Raw genomic sequence first — 27,006 nt, forward strand, 5'->3', positions numbered from 1 at the left:
TCACCAACATCTGTTGTTGCCTGAGTTGTTAATTTTAGCCATTCTGACAGGTGTGAGGTGGTATCTCATTGTGGTTTTGACTTGCATTTCCCTGATGATGAGTAATGTTGAGCATTTTTTCATGGGTCTGTTAGCTATTGGATGTCTTCTTTGAAAAAGGGTCTATTCATGTCTTTTGCCCATTTCTTCAATGGATTATTTGTTTTCTGGGTATTGAGTTTGAGAAGTTCTTTAGAGATTTTGGATACTAACCCTTTATCTGATATGTCATTGGCAAATAACTTCTCCCATTCTGTCAGTTGCCTTTAAGTTTTGCTGATTGTTTCCTTTGCTGTGCAGAAGCTTATTTTGATGAGGTCCCAATAGTTCATTTTCACTTTTGTTCCCCTTGCCTCTGGAGATCTGTTGAGTAAGAAGTTGCTGCGGCCGAGGTCAAAGAGGTTTTTGCCCGTGTTCTCAACTAGGATTTTGATGGCTTCCTGTCTTATGTTTAGGTCTTTCATCCATTTTGAGTTTATTTTTGTGTATCGGGTAAGAAAGGGTCCAGGTTCAATCTTCTGCATGTTGCTGTCCAGTTTTCCCAACACCATCTGCTGAAGAAACTGTCTTTATTCCATTTGGATATTCTTTCCTGTTTTGTCAAAGATTAGTTGGTCATACGTTTGTGGGTCCATTTGTGGGTTCTCTATTCTGTTCTATTCTGGTTTTGTGCCAGTATCATACCATCTTGATGATTACAGTTTTGTAATACATCCTGAAGTCCAGAATTGTGATGCCTCCAGCTTTGGCTTTCTTCCTCAGGATTGCTTTGGCTATTCACAGTCTTTTCTGGTTCCATACAAATTTTAGGATTGTTTGTTCTAGCTCTGTGAAGAATGCTGGTGTTATTCTGGTAGGGATTGCATTGAATATGTAGATTGCTTTGGGCAGCATCAACAGTTTAACAGTGTTTTTTCTTCCAATCAATGATCATGGAATATTTTTCCATTTTGTGTGTGTGTGTGTGTGTGTGTGTGTGTGTGTGTCTTCTTTAATTTCTTTCACAAGCTTTCTATGATTTTCAGTGTATAGATTTTTCACTTTAGTTAGGTTTATTCCTAGGTATCTTATGGTTTTTGGTGCAATTGTAAATGGGATAGATTCCTTGATTTCTTTCTGCTGTTTCATTATTGGTGTATAGAAATGCAATCACTTTCTGTGCACTGATTTTATATCCTGTGACTTTGCCGAATTCATGGATCAGTTCTAGCAGGTTTTTTGGTGGAATCTTTTGGGTTTTCCATATAAAGGATCTGCAAAGACTGAAAGTTTGACTTCCTCTTTGCTGATCTGGATGCCTTTTATTTCTTTGTGTTGTCTGATTTCTGAGGCTAAGACTTTCGCTACTATGTTGAATAACAGTGGCAAGAGTGGACATACCTGTTGCGTTCCTGACCTTAGGGGGAAAGCTCTCAGTTTTTCCCCATTGAGGATGATATTAGCATTGGGTCTTTCATATATGGCTTTTATGATCTTGAGGTATGATCCTTCTATCTTTCCTTTCTTGAGGGTTTTTATCAAGAAAGGATGATGTATTTTGTCAAATGCTTTCTCTGCATCTTTTGAGAGGATCATGTGGTTCTTGTCCTTTCTTTTATTACTGTGATGTATCACAATGCCTTGCGTGTATTGAACCAGCCCTGCATCCCAGGTATAAATCCCACTTGATCGTGGTGAATAATTCTTTTAACGTATTGTTGGATCCAGTTGGCCAGTATCTCATTGAGAATTTTTGCATCCATGTTCATCAGGGAAATTGGTCTGTAGTTCTTTTTAGTGGGGTCTCTGTCTAGTTTTGGAATCAAGGTAACACTGCCTCACAGAATAAGTTTGGAAGTTTTCCTTCCATTTCTATTTTTTGAAACAGCTTCAAAAGAACAGGTGTTAACTCTTCTTTGAATGTTTGATAGAATTCCCCTGGGAAGCCAACCAGCCCTGGACTCTTGTTTGTTGGGAGATTTTTGATTACTAATTCAATTTCTTTACTGGTTATGGGCCTGTTTTAAAGTTTTTATAGCTTCCTGTTTCAGTTTTGGAAGTTTATGTTTCTAGAAACTTGTCCATTTCTTCCACATTGCCTGATGGGCATATAATTGATCATAATATTCTCTTATTATTGTTTGTATTTCTGCAGTATTGGTTGTAATCTCTCATCTTTTATTGATTTTATTTATTTAGGTCCTTTCCTTTTTCTTTTTGATCAAACTGGCTAGGGACTCATCAATTTTAATAATTCTTTCAAAGAACCAGCTCTTGATTTCACTGATCTCTTCTATTGGGGGGGGGGGTTGTTTGTTTTGGGTTTTTGTCTTTTGGGGGTTTTTTGTTTTGTTTTGTTTTGTTTTTTGGTTTCAACAGCATTGTTTCTGCTCTAATCTTTATTATTTCCCCTATTCTGCTGGTTTGGGGTTGTTTTTACTCTTCTTTTTCCAGCTCTTTAAGTTGTAAGGTTAGGTTTTGTATCAGAACTTTCTTCCTTTTTTAGGAAGGCCTGAATTGCTATATACTTCCCTCTTATGACCATCTTTGCTGCATCTCAGAGGTCTGGGGCTGTGGGTGTTAGCATTTTCATTGGCTTCCATGTACTTTTTAATTTCCTCTTTAACTTCTTGGCTAAACCATTCATTCTTTAGTAGGATGTTCTTTAATCTCCAAGTATTCTTTTTCTTTCCAAATTTTTTCTCGTGTTTTTGAGTTTCATAGCGCTGTGGTGTGAAAATATGCACAGTACAATCTCAATCTTTTTGTACTTGTTGAGGGCTGATTTATGTCCCAGTATGTGATCTATTCTGGAGAATGTTCCATGTTCACTTGAGAGGAATGTGTATTCTGCTGCTTTAGGATGAAATGTTCTAAATATATCTGTTAAGTCCATCTGGTCCAGTGTGTCATTCAAGGCCATTGTTTCCTTGTTGATTTTCTGCTTAGATGATCTATCCATTGTTGTAATTGGGTGTTGAAGTCCCCTACTATTATGGTATTATTGTCAATGAGTCTTTATTAAAGCGTTTACATTTGTGATTAACTGATTTATATATTTAGGTGCTTCCACATTAGGTGTATAAATGTTTACGATTGTTAGATCTTGGTGGATAGACCCCTTAATTATAATGCATTTATCTCTTGTTACAGTCTTTATTTTAAAATCTAGATAGTCTGATATAAGTATGGCTACTCCAGCTTTCTTTTAGTGACCGTTAGCATGATAAATGGTTCTCCATCCCCTTATTTTCAATCTGAAGGTGTCTTTAGGTCTAACGTGGGTCTCTTGTAAATAGCATATAGATGGATCTCGTTTTCTAATCCATTGTTACCCTTTGTCTTTTGATTGGAGTGTTTAGTTCACTGACATTTACAGTGAGTACTGAAAGATATGAATTTATTGCCAGTGTGTTGCCTATAGAGTTGGAGTCTCTGGTGATGTTCTCTGGTGCTTTCTAGTCTTTGCTGCTTTTGGTCTTTTTTGTTTTGTTTCATCTTTTCTCCCCTCAGAGAGTCTCCCTTAAAATTTCTTGCAGGGCTAGTTTAGTTGTCACAAACTTCTTTAGTTTTTGTTTGTCTGGGAAATTTTTCTCTCTCCTATTTTGAGTGACAGCCTTACTGTAGAAATAATTCTTGGCTGCATATTTTTCCGATTCAGCACATTGAATATATCCTGCCACTCATTTCTGGCCTGCCAAGTTTCTGTGGATAGGTCTGCTGCAAACCTGATCTGGCTTCTCTTATAGGTTAAGGACTTTTTTTTTCCTTGTTGCTTCCATAATTCTTTCCTTGTCTGTGTATTTTGTAAATTTGACTACGATATGCCTTGTTGATGGTTCTTGTTGAATCTAATGGGAGTTCTCTGTGCTTCGTGGATTTTGATATCTGTGTCTTTCCCCAGGTTAGGAAAGTTTTCCACTCTGATTTGCTCACATAAACCTTCTACCCCTTTTTCTCTCTCTTCATCTTCTGGGACTCCTATGATTCTGATGTTATTCCTTTTTAATGAGTCACTGAGTTCTCTAAATCCTATATTGTGCTCTTTTGCCTTAGTTTCCCTCTTTTTTTCTGCTTCATTATTCTCCATAATTTTGTCTTCTCTATCACGGATTTGCTGCTCTACTTCATCCATCCTTGCCGCCATGGCATCCATTCAAGATTCCATCTCTGTTATAGCATTTTTAATTTTGTCCTGACTAGATTTTACTTCTTTTATCTCCGCAGAAAGGGATTCTATGCTTTTTTTCAACCCCAGCTAGTATTCTTATTATAGTGATTCTAAATTCTAGTTCAGACATCTTGCTTGTATCTGTGTTAAGTCCTTGGCTGTCATTTCTTCCTGTTTTTCTTCAGGGGTGAATTCCTTCTTTTCATCATTTTGGAGAAAGAGAATGAACAAAATTTTTAAAATTTATAAATTAAACACAACACAATCAAATAAAGGAAGACAGGTGTGTTTTGGTCTGGTTGTTTAAAGAAGCTTGACAGAATAGAGAAAAAAGGGAAAGAAAAGAGAAAAAGAAAAAAAATTTAAAAAATTTTTAAAAATGTATACAATGAAACAGAATAAAATGAAGTAAAATGGAATGAAAAGTTTACAAAAAAATACAGTAAAAAAAATTTAAATGTTTTTATAAAAACAAAACAAAAATACATTTTCCTCTTTTTGTATCTAAGAATAAGAAAAGAAAAAGAGAAAAAAATGAACAGATGGGCCAGCGAACAGAATGAAATTACAGTCAGTTTCCCCTAGAAGTCAAACTATGAAGCATCTTATAGCCTGTACACTAAGCAGGCAGGAAAACTTGTGGTCGTCCTCCAGGGCTTAATTGGTGCAATTGGACAGGGCTTGGTGTAATGGCTCCATTCTCCACTAGGTGGTGCTGCTTAGCTTACTGGGGTGGATCAATGTGGGCACATGCAGGGGTATGTGCCAATGAGGTGAAAATGGTGTCACCCAGTTTCCCAGTCACTAGCATCAGAACTCTGTGCTCTCCCCAGGCAGCCATCAGGCAGCTCTCCTTTGTTTCCAGCTTTTGTCCACTCCCTGCTTCTACGCTGTCCATGACCAAGCCATCAACCTGCCAGGCAGCACCTTTCTCTCAAATTTTATCTCAGATGGGGCTGTTTTTCCAAACACCTCACTTCCGAGGGCCCTGCAGCTTTGACCTACTCAGACCTTCTGGGGGAGGGCCTCGCTGAGCAATGGCCAGGTGCTGGCTTGCCCCCAGGACCACTTGCACGACCACACCACTGCAGAGACCCAGAGACTGCCTCTGGGTGCCAGCCTGCCCCAGAAAAAGTTTGTGAGATCATGTAGCAGCAGTGGTTCAAGGGACTATGGCAAATCACAACACACACAACTGGCACAAGGCTTCACTGCACCCTAGCGTCCTTGTTCCAACACCAGCAAACGTTGCTGTTCTCTGGGACCTTTTCCCATGGGGTCGCCACACAGTCTCCACCAAATGTACTCCCAGCAGGGGAACTGTCTCTCCCCATGTGGCCCAAAGACCCCTCACACCTCTCTGTCTGCTCCTGGGGATTCATCCTTCCCACCAGAGCACTGCCAGGTATCTATCTGGCTGCGGAGTTTCTGACTCTGCACTCTCCTGTTTATAGAGTCCTAATGGTATTGAAACTCTCTCCTTTCTTCTTTCTCCCTTTCTTGTTCACACCCTTGTGGGTACTTCCACCCTTTCTCTTTCTCTCCAGCTGCTTTGAGGGGGAGTGCTTTTCCTATACTCTCTCGCTATCTCTGTCCTCTCTCTGCAAACAAAAACAGCTCCCTACCCTCCACAGCTTCTCTCCCCACCCGTTCACCTCTCCACGCCAGGTACCTGCCAAGGTCCGTGGCTCAAGTTATACAGTTGTTGTGTTAATCCTCATATCAATTTTCTAGGTGTGCAAAATGGTTTGCTGCTGATCTAGTTGCATCTCAGGGACAAGAGAAGCAGAGAGCTTCCATGCTGCTCAATCATCTTGGCTCCACCACACAAAATCCCAAATTTTTAAGTATTAATGTACTATCTACATTGAGATATGAATCTTATAATGGGTTTTTCCCCTTCCAAATGAGGTGGAGAAATTTTTAGTGAAGTTTTATTCATTTATTGTGTTTAAAAAGATTAATGAATAAAAGATCAGTGATAATCATAAAGCAGAAACTCAAAGTAACAAAAACATATTTTCACCAAGTAATTTTAAGAAGTCTAATGCTTCCTTTTTCTGAAAATGATCCTTATTAATTTTGACATTATTCATTTACGGTGTTACTACATTTGAATAAGAACTGGCCTAAAAGTTAGCAAATAATTTACAAAATGCTATCATTTGCCCAAAAAATAACTTGCAGAAGACAAGGCAAATAAGATAAGCAAACCAGAAACAATACCCTCAATGTAGGACTTCAGAAAAAGCAGCATTTCTGACTACTCAGAAATCCTTACTACCTGGCCGATATTGAGTATTTTATTGCAAATACAGAACCATAAAGCCTTCAGACTATGTAGCTACTGGGGTGAAGCAAACTTTTCCTTCAAGGATCAGTTAGTATATATTTTAAGTTTTGCAAGCCACATGTCTCTATGACAACTATTTAACTTTGCCATTGTGGTACCAAAACAGCCAGAGATCATAAACAAATAGAAATGGCTGTGTTCCAAAAAAAAAAAAAAAAATCTTTATTTATAAACACAAATATGAATGTCATGTAATTTTCATGTGTCACAAAATGTTATTTTCTTTGGATTTTTTTTTGAACCATTTAAACACATAAAAACCATTCTTAGCTTGTGGGATGAACATAAACAGGCTATGAGCTGTATCTGACACAATGAGCCATAGTTTGTTAACCATGGTCAAGGTGAATGAAAAACTTTTTTGATCATGACCTGTAAGAAATACATTTTAAAAATCACAGCCCTGGGGCACCAAGGTGGTTCAGTCAGTTAAGCATCTGACTCTTGGTTTTGGCTCAGGTCATGATCTCACAGTTCATGGGAGCCCTGCATCAGGCACTATGCTGTCAGCACAGCCTGTCTCCCTCTCTTTCTGCCCCTCACCCGCTCACGTTCGCTCACTCTCACTCACTCTCTCAAAAATAAACATTAAAAAAAACTCACATCCCTGCATACATGTGAGCATGCGCGCGCGCACACACACACAACCCCACACACCCCCAAAGGTTTATGAAACAATACGTTGCTGCACTACGTGTGACACAGCTACTTTCTCTTATAATACTGGGTACTAATGGGTGTCAATCCACAGTCTGGAGAGAAAATTGGTATCTAGAGAAATTAAGTTATTTTGCTCAAACATACACACACAGAATCAGTGGGACAGCCAAGTCTAGGATCCAAACATTCTGACTTGCTTTTCAGAATACCCCATCCTGCTAGGACACACCACACTGACTCATCACTCTTATCAAGTCAAATTCACTGGTTCCAGTATGGCTGCTACATATGTGTGTTCTTCCAGTCTTAATGTCACTTGAAGGAACAAATGCAGCTCCCCCACAGTTCTTGTGGGCATCTCCTAAGGAGAAACTGAGAAGGCAAACATGAGCAGGCCAAACTTTGTCCCCATCACCGCAACTGTTCTCAGGGCTGCAACTCTGAACAGTGCAGTGTGTGATGCAACCAGTGGATGCCTGGGCACATGCCCACTCCCACACATCTTTCCAGCAAAGTGAGTCCCTGTTCTGATGCTATGTTGTATGTGATTCCATAGCTGTGGGGTCAAGCAGCCAACTGGTAGCATTAAACGTATACTAAGTTGCTAAGTAAAATGATTAATTTATACTATACATTAAATATTTAAAAAATCAATAAGATACAGTTGTTGCTTTAAAAAAGCCTACAGTCCAAGGAAAATCAAATGCCCACAGCAGTGTCTTCCTTTTATCATTACATACTATACTTGTAAGTGCATGTACATGGTTTTAGGTACTGGTAAACCATCATCACAAAACCCTAAAATAATCACTGAAAATAGTCAAGTTGCACCACAAATGTACTTATATGCCAAATATTACTAGTTGGCAATAATGAATACTATTTGTAATTTCTAAAATTAACTGGCAAGATTTAAGAACTATAGCTACTGTTTTTATGAATCCCATATTTTCAACCTGAGTATTTCTAATTTCAATTTTTATAACAAAATAATACTGTCCACATCTCTTTTTAAATCATACAGATTTAGATATATCTAAATCAAGTTCAAATTAAAATCAAATTACTAAATAAATATATATTACTACTAATATTTATTGAAAGTTAGTAAATAATCTGTACTTTCGGATTCCATATGAATAAAAAATTTCTAAATTTCTAAACTGTCCTATGGTCAGGTTTATTATGTTGGCTTCATCTGAATAAGTAACGAGCTTAGAAAATACAGTAACCCATAAGGACCATTTTAAAACAGTGCAAAATTTCCAAAGCAGGATAAAAAATTATAATAACTTTAATTCAGAGTACTTTTCTTCCTAAATACCAAAGCAGTTTTTTGAAGTACGTCTTATATTCTGACAATGGTCCTGCTTAAAAAGAAAGAAGAAATCTGAAACTCACCTTTGTACACCGTAAGGTCTTTCTAAGATAGGCTCTTTGAATGGAGGTGGAATGTGACCAAAATAATCAGGATAAGCCACCTCTGAATATTCTGGGACAGACTTTGTATTTTTCACAATCTCAATATAGAGATCTGAGTCGTGGAGTGTGGGTCCATCTGAGACTTCCACTGATGTCTGTTCCACTGATGAAGTAGACTCTGTATCTTCATCATCCTCAGTTTCAACTCCAGTACAACAAAGCTTCCCTAGCTGAACTGTTCTTCCCTCAAACAGAACATTTCCACAAGCAGCCATGTGTGGACAAGATTTAGTGCACGTAAGGACAGTGAGAGGGAGACTGTAGTCCTTCTTCCCTCCTGCGGTAAAACCCGGGCCTGTCTGAGAAGGAAGATTCTGCAACGTAATTCGGTCCAATGCCTTCACAATATCATTGTTTAGGCCCTGGGTGGAAGAAATAGTTCTATTTTGATCACCCGGCTGCTGTTGTGATGTTCTGCCATTATCTTTCATATCTTCTTTTGCCAGATCCATACAGGTAGGTTTCTTATCACCTTCGTCTCCTTTAGGAGACACATGCACCTTCCTTACAACTCCTTTTCTTAAATTGCCTGAATTTCCAGATGCTTCCTCTCCAGCTGTAGGAACAACAATAGGGCCGCGTACTTTCCCCTCAAATACAAAAGGCTTTGGTTCTTTGGAGATTAAATCATAGTCCTTTGAAAATAAAAAAGACATATGATCTTTTAGCTGTAAATATTAAAATGTATTAATAAAATTAAGACTATATTCATTGCATATGCTGCTTCAGAATCTAACATTTGAAAATTATAAAGATGGAGCGCCTGGGTGGCTCAGTCGGTTGAGCATCCGACTTCAGCTCAGGTCATGATCTCACGGTCTGTGAGTTCGAGTCCCCCATCAGGCTCTGTGCTGACAGCTCAGAGCCTGGAGCTGCTTCGGATTCTGTGTCTCCCCTACCCACCCACCTCCCTGTTTCTCCCCCACTCACACTCTGTTTCTCTCTCTCTCTCTCTCTCTCTCTCAAAGATAAATAAATATTAAAAAAAAAATTTTTTTTAAAAGGAAGCACAACACCCAAACTGTTACTTCAACAACTACAGTGTCTGTTTTGTACCAACCAATGTTTCAGGCTCTTAAGGCCCATCCATCAGCTTAAAAACAAAAACAAATCTTCTTCCCTCCTGCCGCTTACATTCTTTGATGGAAGGAAGGGCGAGGACTGTCAACACAAGTAACAAACATGACACAAATATGAAAACTTAATAGACTAAAGTGTTAATAGCAAGAAGAGGGGGGAGTTGGGTACTGTGGATGGCGAGTGCCAGAGGGAGGAAAAGTGGGCTGCAATTTTAAATGCCATGGATTAGGGAAGCCTGAGAAGATGATACATAAGCAAAGGCAGGAAGGACTGCCACCCACACGCCCTAGAGAAGAAGGGTGCTTGGTGTATGCAGAGAACAGCAAGGAGGTTAGGATGGCTGGAACAGAATGAACAAGATGGATTCTAAGATGTAAAAGAGGACCAGATACTGTAGGGCTTGGCAGGCTATTGTAAGAATTTTGGTTTTTACTGTGAATGACACTGGGAGCCAGTGGAGGGTTTAGGGAAGAGGAGTGCCATGACACAGGACTTACACTGATAAAAAAAAAAACAAAACAAAATAGAACCTGTAAGTACAGAGTGTCTTAACCACCTGCAGTACAGGGTTTCTTAACCAAAGGGGTAAGACATTTGATCTAAATAATTATTCTTTGGTTTTGGTTCTATGTTTCAGGGGCCGGGGCTAGCAAGATAGGGGGCACCATCTTGTGCACGGTAAGATGTCTAGCAGCAACCCTGGCCTCCCTCCTCTGTACACGCTAGATGCCAACAGTATCCTCACCCATTTGTGATCGCCCAAAATGTCTCCAGACATTGTCAAATATCCCCTGGAGACAAAATCATCCCAGTTGAGAACCACTGCTCTAGTGTCCTTCTGAGAACAGACTAAGGAGGGGAGAGTAGAAACAGAGGACAAATTAAGAGTCTGGGCAAGTTGGTAAGAGGGGGTTGGATTCTAAATGCACCATGAGGCAGAACTGACATGATACTGTAAAAGACCAGATACAGGACAGAAGGGACAGAGAGGTATCATACATGGTGCCCAAGTGTTTGCCTGAATAAATGAAAAGCATCAGGAGTTTAGCTCTGAGATGTTAAGTGTGAGCTATTCACAGCTAGTCAAGCGTGTAAAGTAGGCAACTGGACATATATGAGTCTAGAATTCAGAAGAAATGCCCATCCAGAAGATTTAAATCTGGGAATCATTAGCATACAGATATCATTTCAAGCCATGAGGCTGGAGATCTTCAATGAAAAGAACTAGAGAAGAGAAGAAGACTGAACTTTGGGTCACTATCATCTACAGAGGTTGAGGGGATGAAAATAAAGCTTTAGAGGAGATGGAGAAGGAAAAGCCAGTCGGGAAAGACAAACACCAGGAAAGAAAAGTGTCCTGGAAGCCAAGTTTAAAAAAAGGATGTCACTGACAGGTCAAGTAGCCTTTTCTCTTTTTACACTTACAAAAATATTTTTTGTGTCTATATCTTATGTAGACTCTACCAAAGAAATATACCACAACTGATTTAACTTTTATTCTACTGTTGGGCATTAAATTTTTTATTCAACAGAGGATTTAAACAAACATATAAACAAAGTATATATTTAAGCCATTTCCAAAATTTTGCTATTATAAAAAAATCTCTAAAGAACATCTTTTTGCATAAAACTTTTTGTTTAGGATGACGTCCTAAGCACTGAAATGGAATTACAGGGTCACATAACTATAATCAATTTTAATGTTTAATACAAATTCTCCAAATACTCTCCAAAATACTTATCCAAGTGTACATTCCCAGTACCTGTGTATGAGATTATCTATTTCAACTGCTCTCTTCCTTGCCAACATCAAGTACTATAGTTTTAAAACACTTTTCCAAAAGGGACAGATAAGAAGTACTGTCTAATACTATTTTAATTTGAATTTCCCTATGAGAAAAGAAAAAAAAAAAAATCTATACATCTGTTAACTGGTTTAATCCTTCATACGTAATTTATTTGTTCTTGAAATACAGGGTTTTTCTTATATTGCATAAATTCCTACATTACACACACAAACACCCCAATCCTCCATGTAACCTATCTTTGCAAATATTTTTCTGAATTTGCAATTCATCTTTTAACTTTAGCTTCTTTATACACATTATGTGGTAAAAATTAAGAATCTTTTCCTTTGTGATTCATTCTTTAAATGCCCACTGCATATAAACCAAGGACCTTAAGACGATTCACTCTCAGCCCCTACACAATGTCTAATCCAAGGAGATTAGACAGTGGAGGCACAAAGGAGGTGGTAGAGGTAGGTGGCTCTCCATTAAAAGTGTTGAAAGCAAGTAAACTTGCATTTAAAGACTAACATACAAAGAACACTGCTACATAAGTGGTATTTTGTATTGAGATGTCATTTTGATCCAGGATGTTACTTCAGTATCAAACTCAGTATGCAGCACCTGAAGCTTTTCCATAAACAAATAGGGGTATAATATGAAAGCTGCTTTTCTTAAAGAGTAAAAGTACATTCCATGTACATAAATGCATTTAAAACAGTAAGTTGAGGCAAACAGTTAAGAGGTTTTATTCTTAGAACAGTAAGTTAACCATAAATATTTTAATGTTAGTTTACTCATCTATGATCTGGGGTCATGCTGAAGTGAGAAAACGTCCCCCTAAGTACAATTGAATGCATGAAGGAAAAAAAACCACTAAAAATAGTAATTTCATCTACAATCTTCAGATCACCCTTATAATGTATTATGGGCCCATTTCTCCTGAAATACCTTAAACTGAAGTGGTCTCCCCTTTTTTGGAGCTTTTGTAGTTAATTTTAATTTTGACTATGGTTTGGAAAAGAGGGGTTGCCTATTTAGATAGGAAGGCTAGTTTTTCCATAAAACAAATGTTTATTTTATGTTAAAGATACCACTGTACTTGTTTTACACTATTTGTATACATGTGGTGGTATTAATGCTGAACTGTAAAATATAAAATTATAATGTGATCCTGTAATTCTAAAAAACAAGAGCAACAAAAACTCTGTTTGAAATACGGTGGGCTAGATATCCACCCACAGAAACACTTACAATTGTTGGATATTAAAATATTTTAAGTACCACAACAAGTGGTAAGACAGCAAAAATAAAGAGCAAAGGGTAAATGATGACGGGATCCCAAAGTGGTAAGACTAAATGGCCTTCACTTGGAAAATATCTGCTAAAACAGGAGACCTGGGGGTTTAGGTTTTCCCATTTCAGAGTATAAAGAATAGAAGACTATCCCAGAACCTGCATAAGGTGGGGACTCTACCAGAAGATCCTTCTCCCATAAAGATGAAACCCCCAGAGAACTAACTTTCGATATGGGGGCCCTAAAAATACCCCCACCAGAAAACAAACAGCAAGGAAAACCAACTGTCTCAAACCTGGGCACTAAGAGAATGAAAAATATCACTACCCATAAGTTATAAATTGATATCAAAAGCCTGCCATCACATCACACAGACTGCAGCCTGAACTCACGTATCTGAGTGGTCCAAAAACCCTTCAGAAGGAATGTAACCTATTAAGAGTGCCTGTCAAAAGTAATAAACAACAACTTCTGGAGTTTCCGCATAAGTTCCACAAACAGAATTGTAAAGAAAATGACCAGCTCATAGGGAAAAAAACAAAAACAAAAATACAACTAAATGAAAAATTAAACAAGTAGAAGAGAAGGAACTAAAACAAACAGATGTGGAAAAAGACCTGCAAGAACTTCAGACACTAATATTATAACACTAATTAAATGACTATATTTAATATGTTCAAAGAAATAAAAGACAAGAAGCAAGAAGTTTAACAATGATGAAACAGATTTTTTTTTAAACCTTCCAAACCCCCCCGCAAAAAAACAAATCTGGATGCCTAGTGGATGCTTGTAACAACCAATCAGAGCCAAAAATAAAATTAGGGAACTGGCAGACTGTTTTAAGGAATGTAGTTGACTATAGCATAGAGAAAGAGAAGGAAAACATGAAAAAGAGTTAAAAGATACGGGAAGAAAGTAAAAAAGTCTATGTCTAGGGGCACCTGGGTGGCTCAGTCGGTTGAGTCCAACTTCGGTTCAGGTCATGATCTCACAGTTCATAGGTGTGGGCTCGAGCCCCGTGTCAGACTCTGTGCTGACAGCTCAGGGCCTAGAGCCTGCTTCAGATTCTGTGTCTCCCTCTCTCTCTGCTCCTCCCCCTGTTCGTGCTCTGTCTCTGTCTCTGTCTCTGTATCTCTCTCTCTCTCAAAAATGAATAAACATTAAACAAAAAAGTTTTTAAGTCTACATCCAATTAGTAATGCCAAAAGAAAAGAGAGAAGAAAAGGGAAAGAGGCAGTATCTGAAGGAGAGAGAGAGTTTTTCCAAACCCTAAACGAAAACAACTCAGAGATTCCAAAACACAGCAAATCCCATATAAGATTTAAAAAAGAATACCTGCCCTTAGTCAACATTATTGGGAAACTGCAGAGCAGGAAGCTAAAGAAATGATCTTGAAAGTCACCAGAAACAATGTGTTGTACAGTGAAAACATACACTTCCTATACATACTACCCAGCAATTTCACTCATAGGTATCTACCCAAGAGAAATGAAGGCAAATTTCCACAAAAAGCTTTTTACACAGGTGCTAATCTCAATTTTATTCACAGTGGACCCAAACTGCAAGCATTCCAATACTCATCAAGTGAACAGATAGAGAAACCATGGTACATTCATACAATGAAATATTACTTAGCAATAAGGAAAGAGCCACTGATATACACAGTAACATCAGTGAACCTCAAAACCATAAGATGAGCACAGAAACCTTACACCAGAGCACATTCATGCAGGATTGCAGTGACGAGAAGTTCTAGAACAGACAAATTAACCTACAGTGACAGAGAGCAGATCAGCTGTTACCTGGGCAGGAGATGAAGAGACTGACCACACAGGGGCCCAGGGAGATATCTGGGGTGACAGAAAGAATTTCATTATCTTGGCTGGGTGGGTAGTTGCACAGTAATTCGTCAAAACTCACTGGACTTAAAGATGAGTATTTACTGCATATAGATTATATTTCAATATTTCAATAAAGCTGATTCCTAAAAATTAGCCAGAGAAAGAAACTAACTTCAAGAATGATTACAAAGTAAAAGCGCTTTTAGAGACACACTAAAAGGTGTATTTCAGGCAGAAGGAAAGTAATTCAGACTAAAGGTCTGAGAAACAATAAGAAATGAAAAACAAAATAGTAAAAATGTGAGTAAATCTTAAACACTGAATGTAAAGCACAAAGCAGTACCATACACAATGATTTTTTAAAAGCTAGAGTTAAAATGTAAATTAAAAGTGTATACACTGGTTTGGGAGGTGATGATACTTAAAAGTATTCCAAGTTTCCCCTTGTAATTAAGAGAAAAAAGAAAGGTCCTGATTAACTTCTGAATAGTAAAAACTTACATCAAGAGTAACTAGAATTTCTGCATGTATGTCAATACTCAAACTTATACTTTAAAGGAATGGAGTTTATTATATGTAAATTACACCTCAATAGAGCTGATTAAAATAAAAAATAACAAGACTAGAGCTTTCAAATGAATAAGCGTGAAAAAGTGAAACAAAAAACAGTCAATCCAAATGAAGGCCAAACAAAAGACAAAGATACAGAGATGAAACAAAATCTGATCTCATAAATATAAATCTAAATAGAGTAATAGTTATATGTAAATGAACTGAATGCTCCAGTTAAATGGCAGCCTCAGACTTTTTAAAAATCCAACTGTATGCTGTTTAAAAGATACATGTCTAAAGATATCAAAAAGTTCAAAGCAAAAGGCTTTAAAAAGATACCGGGCAGCTCATCAAAATTAATTTAGCTACATTAATAACTTTCTAAACTTTTTTGCCTTAAATGTCTTAGAGACTTTATAGTATCAATAACTTTATAACCATTAACAGTTCATTTCAGAGGGAACAGAAATCAATATATACTCGTATGCCTCCAAAAACATTTAACAAAACTGACCTACAAAACGGAGACGCATTTGCAATCACAGCGAGAAATTTCTAACACATTTTTCACAGTAATTGATAGCACTGGAATAAAAAGCCTTAAGTACAGAAAAGATCTTCTCAACATGATGAACAATCCTGTCACAGTGTCCAAACCCACAACCGTGCCTAACAGGTGCAGAATTATTTTCAAGGGTACAAGAAGTAGTAACAAAAATTGACTAAATTCAAAGCCATAAAAGAAGCCTCAAAAAATTCAAGAGATTCTAATCATAAAGAATGTCCTCTTCTGCCACAGTATGCCAGATAAATAAAAAGATAAATACAAAATTGGGAAAGCCAACTTTCACATTATCAACAGATGAAAGAAAAAAATCATAATGGAAATAAAGTTTCCAAACAAAGTTAATGAAAATACTAAATATCAAAACATGTGTAATGTAGCTAAAACAGTAATTAGAGGGAAATCTGTAGCTTAAAATTTTAAATACAGTACTAAAAAAGAAGACTAAAAATTACTGGATGCCTATCTTAAAATAATAATATAACAAAAAAGAGCAAAAGCAGGAAAATCAAGAGATGACACTGTGAGCCTACCATTTAGAAATATGGGGATTAGTGTCAAAAACATGCTAAAAGTGATGGTAGGAAACAGTAGTGGGAAAGGGACCCAGTTTTTCCTGATTAAATTAGGTAAAGCTATGTGACTCTTTAAACTCTGTCCATACATAACTTTAATAAAAATTTAAAACCAAAATAAGAAGAGGAAAAAAAGAAAAACAAAAGTAACAGAAGTCCATATGGTAACCGTCATCATGCCACCACAAATACATGAAAAAAGAGCCGTGACAATTCAGAATTTTGACACTTCCCATATTCTGCCATTAAGAAACAAAAGCAAATAAAACTGTAACTGTCACTATGAATAAATAATCATAGTTTTAAAAAGGTCCCTCAAAAGTCTGTTGATAATTACTTTAACACTTCTACAAGTTGCCTTCAAATGTATTCAATTTGCCTCCATCTGGCCACTGAATAGTAGCCTTAACACATCTGGAAGCAAAGTGGGTGGTGTTCAGAATTCTAACAAATGCACCAAGTAATTTTAAACTCCAATGGTTGATACTGAAAATGACATGTAAATCCAAATGGAAAAAGTCATTTAAAAAGTTGAAATTAATTTCATTTGTGTTTAATATCTCATGATCTGCCAGTATCTGATAAGATGATGGCTGAAAAAATTCTTTGAAACACTTCTTATCTGGAACCAACCAATATTTTTAATTCTCTAAAATGTATCACTTAAATACTGCTGCTTAGATACAGCTCCAACACACAATTCAAAAAATAGAGATTAATGTATCCTAAAGATGCATTCATCTGAAATTTAAAAATGAGAAAGACAGTCAACTGCCAACACAGCTACTTTAGAAATAACTGTCCAGTTGTGTAAGTAAAAGACCATGTGCTATTCCTGTAACACACGCCACAGAAATACAGTTAACTATTCTACACTATACTTGGTGGCAAAATAGAGAACACATGGATAAATACGTATTGACTGAAATACTTGAAATAGCTTCTTTTGCTTACACATAATAAAAAGGAGTAAGTTACTTGGGAAGACTTTTCAGAGCACTTACACTCTGACAAACCCGTCTTTACCATCCGGCCCTGGCCAAGTCAGACCACAAGTAGGAACCCACTTCTATGAGCAGCCAAACTAAAGGACAAGCTGACCAGCTGTTAGGTGCCAAGCAGGAAACCATCAAGGGTAGCCTATTCTGGGTGATGAATTAACAGGCAGATATACAAGAACTCACCATCGTAGCCTACAAGAAAGAAGTAGCCTGCGAAAGAATGAGAACCAAAATCCTGGCCTTGACACCCGTTAAAAAATTATTTTTCTTTATTCACACATCAAAACTCCTACCATTTTTAATCATGTTATATAGTTCCTATACACACACAGAAAAGAAAGAAGAAATTCCTTCCCCAAATTCCTTCTGCAGTATTTTTCTGCTTTGAGGTAGCACTATCTGTCACCTCCCAGGTGTTATTTTTAAGCAGTTCTTAGCTGGGCACAAAGATGTTTAAAGAACAGCCATACATCTAGTAGGTTCAGTACCCTTTCCCAAACGCCTCCTCCTGTCTTCTTCTTTTTCTCTTTTTGACAAATACCATTCTCCTTTACTCCTGCCTTCTTTCTAGTCCGCCTGATTTTAGAGTACCTTCCAACATCCCTCAAATCTTTGCGAGCACCGAGGAAATGGCGGGGGTGCAGGGGGCGGCGGGGAGCAACTAGAGGCTGTTCCTATTGCGTCCCAAGCTCGTTAAGATCCCAAAGAGAACCCTGAAGAATGAGCACAGTGAGTGTCAACACCACTACCCCGGATTGTTTCTGATACGCACAGTACATACAGTACAGTGCTGTATACGTATTTTCTCTTCCTTATGATTTTCTTAACGACATTTTCTTTCTTGTAGCTTGCTGTATTTGTACGAACCCGGTATACAATACATACAGCATACAAAATGTGTTCATCAACTGCTTCTATTATCAGTAAGGATTCCAGTCAACAGGAGGCTATTAAGTAGTTAAGTTTTGGGGGAATCAAAAGTTATACATGCACTTTTTACTCCGTTCAGAGACTGACACCTCCAACCCCCACATTTTTCAAGGATCAACTGTTTTTCTTTTTTTTTATTTCTCATACATAACTTCATATTAAAGTCTTTTTCTTTAGGCAACTAAGAATTATAATGGAAATAAATGGGTTTATGGGGTATGGGGCTTGTAGTAAGAGCTGAATAAATCTGAGATTATCTGGTTCACCCTTTATTTTACAGTTTAAGATTCTGGGCAATTTCAGGGACTTACTCAAGGACCCACCACAGGCAGGCAGCTGAGTGGGAATAAGAAACTAAACCTACTAATCACCATCAATTCAATCAGGATTACCTGCTACGTAACCCATGCTATGTACGCACACTCCAGTAAATAAATGAGGGTAAGAAATGTTAACAAGAAGTCACTCTCCCTGTGAACCAAATCAGATATAAAGACTTCAAGTTGTCCTCCCCACCCCCCACGCCCCGTCCCGTTACATGGAAACCTCCAGGAAACACAACAAGCAGACTACAGTTTTAATTTAGCACTTTCTTAGCTCTTGTCTCCCCTTCAGTTGGATGCAACTGCTACAAAGATGACTTTAATGTCAGATTCTGAAATGCCATTTTAAAGATTATTTTTTTACAAAGAGTAAGAAACTATGCCAATTAGAGCAATGAGCCAAAGTGATGAAAAAACTTTTAAGCCAGCCCAAAAACTAAATGAGCTGGTCCCCTCATTTTATAAATAAGCAGTTTGCAGCTCAGAATGCTAAAGCAGCAGTCCAATGTCACTCAGAAAGGCAATATTACTTTCACATTTTAGAAACAGGAAGGAGAAGGAAACCAGTGATTATAGGCCTAAGGAAGAAATAAAAAAGAATTTTTTCTTAAAATCAATTAAGATGCTGTATTTTCCATATTTATACCTGAAAATCATCAACAAGCTCAGGGAAAAGGTGTTCATACATTTTAAGTTCTTCTATCGTTCGTCCTGGTTCCTGCTGGGGTTTTAGCTTGTTAATATCCGTTTCAATATCATCATTCTGAAATAATAAAAATGTCACCAGTTAAGAAAAAGTTACAGAATATAATTCAGACTAAAATTTTCCAAATTATTAATCACATGTAGAGAATAATCACTGAATAAAAGCTGTATAAATTAAAATGTGCTTGTATTTTTGCTTCATTGTTGCACATTTCATTGTTTTGGTTGTTTTATTGTGTTAAAGGTTACTCTAATAGAACACAGTATTTGGGCACCTCAAGATGGAAAACCTAGCATCAAGATCCAGACTAAAGTATGCCCTCCTGAATTGTCAAAATTTTATTCACATTTAAGGGCGGTAAAACTTAAAACTAAATTGAAAAATATAAATACAAGATAGTGGTGGTGATAATCATAACATTTACTAAGCAGTGAAAATGTGTGAAGCGCTAAGGGTTTTACATAATTTAATCTGCACAAGAACACTATGAGGTAGATAACATTATTACCTCCCTTTGACTGAAGAGGAAACGGAGGTAGAGAGAGGGTTAAGTGGCTTGCTCAAAATTACACAGCACGCAAAGAGAACACCCAGGATGTAAAATTCATCATTGATTTCAGAGCATACACTGTTGCTCAATGGACTGCCTCAAGACAAATTAATGATTATACCATCCTCTTGTATTCCTTGGTCAATAATTTCCCTTAGAAAAGCTCAGTGTCACCATTCACTTTGTTTTTCAGGGGGAAAAAAGTGAAAAGTTGAACAACAACCAGAAATGATTTTCATGCCCTTTTAAGAAAGAAGAGGGTAAATTTAAAGGAGAGGTCTGACCTTAGGAAAACAGGATATGCATCCGGGATTAATTTTATCTGTATCTGCTCAAAGACCAGAAGTACGCTGTGACAGAAGGACAAGTGTCAGTTTACCTACTACCCAAGCTATTCTCACCAAATGTGGCCTCACACAAATACAAACTTACCACCACCTTCACTGCAAAAGAGAGATGTAAGATTTGTCTGCAATGGGCATTCATTTTTAACTTTGCATTTACCTTACTATCAGAGTGAACTTACTTTTAGCCTTAAATTTATTCTACCATGCCCCAATTCTTACAATACTTTCTATACGTGTATATGCATATACACAGTCTCCATAGACTCTATGTACATATTTCATAGTAAGTAATTTAAAAGGAAAAACATACTATGTATTTCTCATATTTTATATTCAGGAACTTAGCTATCCCTTCCTTGTATAACCAACAAAAAGATTTTCTCCATTGCCAGAAATAATAAACACTATGTGTATTTAAAGAGTATCATGATAATTACTGTATCATTATTATATAATTATTAGTACTTGAATATGTAATTTCATGTGTCTTCAAATTATTAATTGATGAATCAAAATATATAATTTCCTTGATTGGCACCTAATAGAGAATGCTTTTAAAATAACAAAAAGTTTACAAAAGTATTCTTTCTCTAAACATACTAGAATTCAATATTCAATACTTTGTGAAAATTAAGCCTTAGAGATTGGCTCTCTACTTTCAAAAAAATAATAATAATTTATCTGTAAAACAGTCATTGTGGACCAAAAAAAACTGTACTTTGAGAGGTCAACAGCAGGAAATTCTGTGTTTTGGTTTAGGGAAAAACAAAGATGAAGAGCTACTGACAGCCTCAGGGAAAAACAACAACAACAACAACTGTCTATCACTCCTTAAAGTTCTTCTAAAGTAAAGGAGAGGGAAAAAACACATTGAAGTGTGTATACTGACAAGTCCTGGCTCTCTGGAAATGAGTCTTCTAAACCTCCAGGTTTCTATAAATGCTCCAAGCTGAAACATCTGGGGTAAAGAGAATAGGGAATGGGATTCTATGGTGAGGGAAAAAAAAAGTCTCTATGAGTATAAACACAATGGAACACAAATAAATATTAAACTCAATGCATATATCAGGTTCACCTGACAAGGAAAGAAGTAATGGGATTTAGAATAAAAGGAAAAATTAAGTTTTACTAAATATGTAACTGCCAAAGACAGTAAGAGGCAGACTGTGGTAAAGAAGAAAAATAAGAGAACTCAGTAGTCTCAAAGAGTCAACAATTCTGTAGCCCTTTAAAAATAAACAAATAACATTTTGGTATAGCATGGTGGTAAAGAAAGCTGACATTCACATCCGACTGCTTTATTCTGAATCCTGTCCCCCCTCTTATAAGCTACATTAGTAATCTTTTTGTGCCTCCTTCTTCTGATTATTAGCCATGTAAAGCAGAGGTAATTAATACCATGTAACTTAGAGGACTGAGATGAGGCTTTATAGTTACTATATGTAAAGAGCATGGATTAGCATAAATGGTAAATTCAAGTGGTAACTAGACTTACCATGGTGAACATTTCATAGTGTCAAATCACTATGCTGTATACCTGAAACTAATAAAATAGTGTATGTCATAGTATACTTCAATTTTTAAAAAAAAAGCACAGGCGCCTGGATGGCTCAGTCGGTTAAGCATCCAACTCTTGATTCCGGCTCAGGTCGTGATCTCACGCTTTGTGAATTTGAGCCGCACATAGGGCTCTGTGCTGATGGTGCAGAGCCTGCTTGGAATTCTCTGTCTCCCTCTCCACCCCTACCCCAGTCGTGCTCACTCTCTCTCAAAATAAATAAATAAACTTAAAAAAAATTAAAAAGAGCATGGACTAACAGAAGATTGGGGTTCAATAAATTCATTCTATTATTTTTTATTATTACAACTGCTGTGTTAAGGTAAAGTGGGGGAAATGTGAGCAATCATGGACATTTCAGTGAGTAAGACAGCCAACAACTGTATTTTCCAAAGATGTGAATGTCACAAAAGAGAAAGAAATATGTGAAAATGTTTTAAATTAAAGGAGATCTAAGGGACAAGATAATTAAACACAATACCTGATGTTAGCACTAGAGAGAGGAAAAAAAAAAATACTAGAGAGAGGAAAAAAAGTGTCATAAAGGACATTTATTAGATCAGCTGACGGTCAAATATGGATGGTAGATTAGATAAAAATGTTCTATCACTATAAATTTATGAAGTTAATAACTGCATTGTAGTTATGTAAGAGAGTATCACTATTCTTAGGAAATATACACTGACATATTTAGGGGTATAGGACCATGATACATAATATACATAACTTTACTCTCATATGATTTTTTAAAAAAATTTTAAGTAATGTATTCATGCATCTACACTGACAATTTCCAAGGAGCAAAATAGAATCATTGTTATAATTCCTATTGAGTTCTATTTTCCCACCAATCTCTCTGTCTTTACATCTGTAGTGATCCCAATAACAGATATTTTAATGAGGACCCTGAATCATAAAGAACGAATTATACTCAACATACTATGTTTTTAATAACATGGAAACACACAGCACATAAAAGTTTCTATCAAAATATAATACTTCAAATCATAAATTTAGTGTCAATCTGAAAAATTTTACTATCCTTAAACACTCACTTCCCAAAGAATCCAAACAGGTGATTTTTCCTATTATCTAAGGAACACTTTACATAACAGAATCTAAATTCTCATCCCATAGTTCTTTCACTTCCATCAACTCCCGAACCACAATCACACAGTTAGCCCAGATTTTTTGCCTTGACCATCAGAGCCTGCATGGGTTTTCTTCTTTGCAGCTTCTTGAGGTAAGAATGTAGACCATCATGCTGTCCAGATTGGCTAACTTGACATTTCTGCCAAAGCCTGCCTTGGTGATCACAGTTGGTGATAATAAAACTGGTTCTCCATCTCCTATTAAGATGGAAATCTCAGGGTGCCTGAGTGGCTCAGCTGGTTAAGCATCCAACTTTGGCTTAGGTCATGATCTCGGGGTTCATGAGTTGGAGCCCATCAGGCTCTGTGCTGACAGCTCAGAGCCTGGAGCCTGCTTCGGAGTCTGTGTCTCTCTCTCTACCCCTCTCCCACTCACGCTCTTTCTCAAAAATAAACAAACATTAAAAAAAAAAAATTAAAAAAAAAAAAAAAGGTGGAAATCTCCCTCCTTAGATTCTATCTCCAGAGGGGGTCAAATACGCAGTGTACCCAATTTTGATGTAACATTTCAAGACAAAAAGGTGCAAGCAGGCAAAGGTCAAATGAATCCCTCCCCATATGCCAAAAAAGCACTAAGTTGAACAGCTGAAAACTGAAAGAGTTAAACAGATACTTTTCCAAAGATACTAAAACAACCCCCTCTAACACTAAATAAAGCAAATATAGTCACTATACTTCTAGGGGTGCCACCAAATTCTGAAAACTCCCGTGCCTTTTCACTTAATATCACATGACAATATTTTTCATCTAGTCTCAATTCAATAAATACTTTTGTCCATTTTCTTCTCCAATTACCTAAAACCTAAGAATCATCATGTAGACACTAATTCTTACCAAAGAGCCAGCAGTTACAGATTATTTTCCTACTATTTTGATATCTCCAAAAGACTGCTGAAAGAGGAACAGGTTGCCACTTAGAGTCTCAAACCACTTTCCTTCAAACTCAGATTTCCTTAGACTTTGAAACCTAAGCCAGATGGGTTACCCGAGGTCATCCTGGCCAAAAAGAGTGAAGGTAAGTTATTCTCACACCCTTTTCAGACCAACGCATTCAGAACAATATTATTTTCCCTTTCATTAATTCAGTGTCCACCCTCATCATAATAAACAGATGGGGACTACATGAATTAATCTACCATTAAGCTATACCTACCTCCCCAACCTTTGTTTTACAACTGTGGATACAATTTATAAAGTCGACTAACGATGGAGTCACACTAACCTTAAAATTCTGATCTACGTCATCTTCATTTTCAGTTTCATTTTCGGCTTCTAAGTCAAGCTCATCGTTGTCATCACTTTCATCCACTACGTCGTCCACTGTGACACAAAACGCGCTATGAGTAGGTCAGAGGTAAGCATTCTGCAACATGCACATCCGAAGACAGGGTGGCACAGACATACCACATCGGCGTTTCAATCACCAAGGGAAAAGTTAATGAAATGCCTCATTAAAAATGTCTCTAAAGCTGTTGAAAAACCTAGCAGATAAAGTGAAAGTGCTTTAAAATTTGAAAAGCACTGTAAAAATGCATGGGTGTTTTTACTGATGTTCTCGGTTTTTAAAAATGAATAATGTCTTCTGTTGCAACAGCCTGAATGAAACATCTTATTTCCTGTACATGACAAATTTCAAGAACTGCTTTCATGCCTTTATCAACTGACTTCCCATCTATTTGTTTCAATGGCTACCATGTGCCTTATATAGTGCAATGTGCTGGGTATTCTTTTAAATATGTGTAAATATATTTACTCCCTGTCTGCAGGGAGCTCATGAGGTTAAAGAGCAGCAAAGAGTAAACAGATAACTACAATACAAAAGATTTATGTTCATGAAGGCATATACGTAAAACAGTTATGGGAATATGAGGATGGAATAACTGCAAACTGCTTGGGGTCACGGGGCTATGAATGATCGCCTCACAAAACAGGTAGTGATTAAGCAATATCCTGAATATCCAGAAAATATGGCAGCTTTCTAGGTGAACATAAGGGTGGGTGAGTGTGGCTTTTAAGAAAGATGAAAACAAAAAGCTGAGATGGTATCTTTGGGAAACAGCAAGTGTAACTAAACTTGGATGCTTGGAAAAGTACTAAGAAAGGCAAATAAGAATGAGAACATGCAGGGCACACAGTAAGCCAAGTAGTTTAGATTTTTAACCTCTGGAAGATAAGCACTGAGAATTTTCAAGAGGAAAATGGCTTGATTCAACTTGAAACTGTTCAAAAGATCACTCTGGCAGGTGAGAGGGAGAACATATGTGGAGGGGGACCATTTAACTGGAGACAGTAACTGTCTGACCAATATAGCAGGAATGGGGATAATGAATATACATTAGAGAAAAACTCAGGGAACAGAATGTAAAGAGACATGAGGACCATGGCTGTAGGAGAGACAAGGAAAGAAGAGTAGAGTACTCAGGTGAGTAACTGAGTGCTTTAAAACAAGATAGAGAATATTTTAAAAGAATATTTTGAGGGGTGCCTAGGTGGCTCAGTTGGTTAAGTGTCCAACTTGGGCTCAGATCACGATCTCATGGGGTTAGAGCCCCGCATTGGGCTCTGTGCTGACAGCTCAGAGCCTGGAGCCTGCTTTGGATTCTGTGTCTCCTCTCTCTCTCTGCCCCTCCCCTACTTGTGCATGCATGTATACTCTCTCTACTCTCTTAAAAAATAAACATTTTTTAAAAAAGGATATTTTTCTAAACTATTTAACTCCATTGAGGAAGAAATGGCCAATAAAATTGTATATATTAAAGTATACAATGTGATGATTTGACACAAATACACAAGGCAAAATGATTACCAAAACAAAGATAACTAATACATCCATCACCTCACACAATTAACACTGTCAATAGTGTCTGTGTGTGTGTTTGTTGTACAAATGCTTAAAAGCTCCTCTCATAAATGTCTAAGTATGCAATACCATATTAGTAACTATAGTTACCAAGCTGCACACAGATTCTCAGAATGTAATCCTCTTAAACTGCAAATCTGTATGCTTTGACCCCATCAACTAATTTATCACTCCCCTCACCTGTGGCACCCAACATTCTATTCTCTGTTCATACAAAATCATTTTTTGTGCTGCTGGTTTTTTTTTTTTTTTTTTTTTTGGTTTTTATTTTAAGATTCCACATATAAGTAATACCATACAGTATTTGTCTTTCCGTCTGGTGTATTTTACTGGGCATAGTGCCCTTCAGATACATTCATGTTGCAGCAAATGGCAGGATCTCCTTCCTTTATTTTGGCTGAATAATATTCAGATATATATACATGACAGAATGAGAGGAAGGAAGGAAGTTTTATGGTCTTTTATCCATTTATCTATCAAAGGACATTAAGTTCATTTCTAAATCTTGTCTATTGTGAATAATGCTATAGGGAATATGGGTGTACAGATCTCGCTTTAAGATAATTATTTCAATTCCTTTGGATATATATATATACTCAGGAGTAGGATTGTTAGATCATATGGTAGTTGTATTTTTAATTTTTTGAAGAACCTCCATACTGTAGCTGTACCATTTTCACATTCCCACCAGCAACGTTAAAGAGTTCCATTTCCTTCACAACCTTGCAACTATTTCCCATGTCTTGTCTTTTTGATAATAGCCATTCTAACAGGTGTGAGGTGATACAGTAAGTGGTTTTTATTTCCATTTCCCTGATGATTACTGATGTTGAGTACTTTTTCATATACTATCAGCCATTTGTATGTCTTCTTTGGGAAAATGTTTATTCAGGTCCTTTGCCTAATTTTTAATTGGATTACTTGCTTTTGTACTCTTCAGCTGTGAGAGTTCTTTATATATTTTAGACAGTAGCTCATTCTCAGATATATGTTTTGCAAGTATCTTCTCCCATTCTGTAGGGCAGTAAATTGAAATTAAAACAGAATCTTTTTAGTTTGTCAAAATACCACTTGTTTATTTTAGCTTCCATTGCCTGTGCTTTTGGTGTCCTACCCAAGAAATCACTGCCAAGACCAACGTCAAAGATCTTTTTCCATAAGTTTTCTTCTAGAAGTTTTATAGTTTCAGCTCTTATAAT

The 27,006-nt window shown here is 37.0% G+C and overlaps 1 protein-coding gene across 6 annotated transcripts in view; it reads right to left on the reverse strand.

Moving 5' to 3' along the window:
* The window catches only part of AGTPBP1 (ATP/GTP binding carboxypeptidase 1), a 160,398-nt gene that overhangs the window by 58,760 nt on the left and 74,632 nt on the right, over nt 1-27,006 (reverse strand). For all 6 annotated transcript variants that reach the window (XM_049653537.1, XM_049653190.1, XM_049653318.1 and 3 more), the window contains 3 exons: nt 24,170-24,267; nt 19,282-19,398; nt 8,604-9,319 (listed from right to left, as the gene is read on the reverse strand). In XM_049653537.1, coding sequence (XP_049509494.1) covers nt 8,604-9,319; nt 19,282-19,398; nt 24,170-24,267 — 931 coding nt within the window. The remainder of the gene's footprint in view (nt 1-8,603; nt 9,320-19,281; nt 19,399-24,169; nt 24,268-27,006) is intronic.

Source organism: Panthera uncia, chromosome D4 (genome assembly GCF_023721935.1).
Source record: "Panthera uncia isolate 11264 chromosome D4, Puncia_PCG_1.0, whole genome shotgun sequence".
NCBI classification, from domain to species: domain Eukaryota; kingdom Metazoa; phylum Chordata; class Mammalia; order Carnivora; family Felidae; genus Panthera; species Panthera uncia.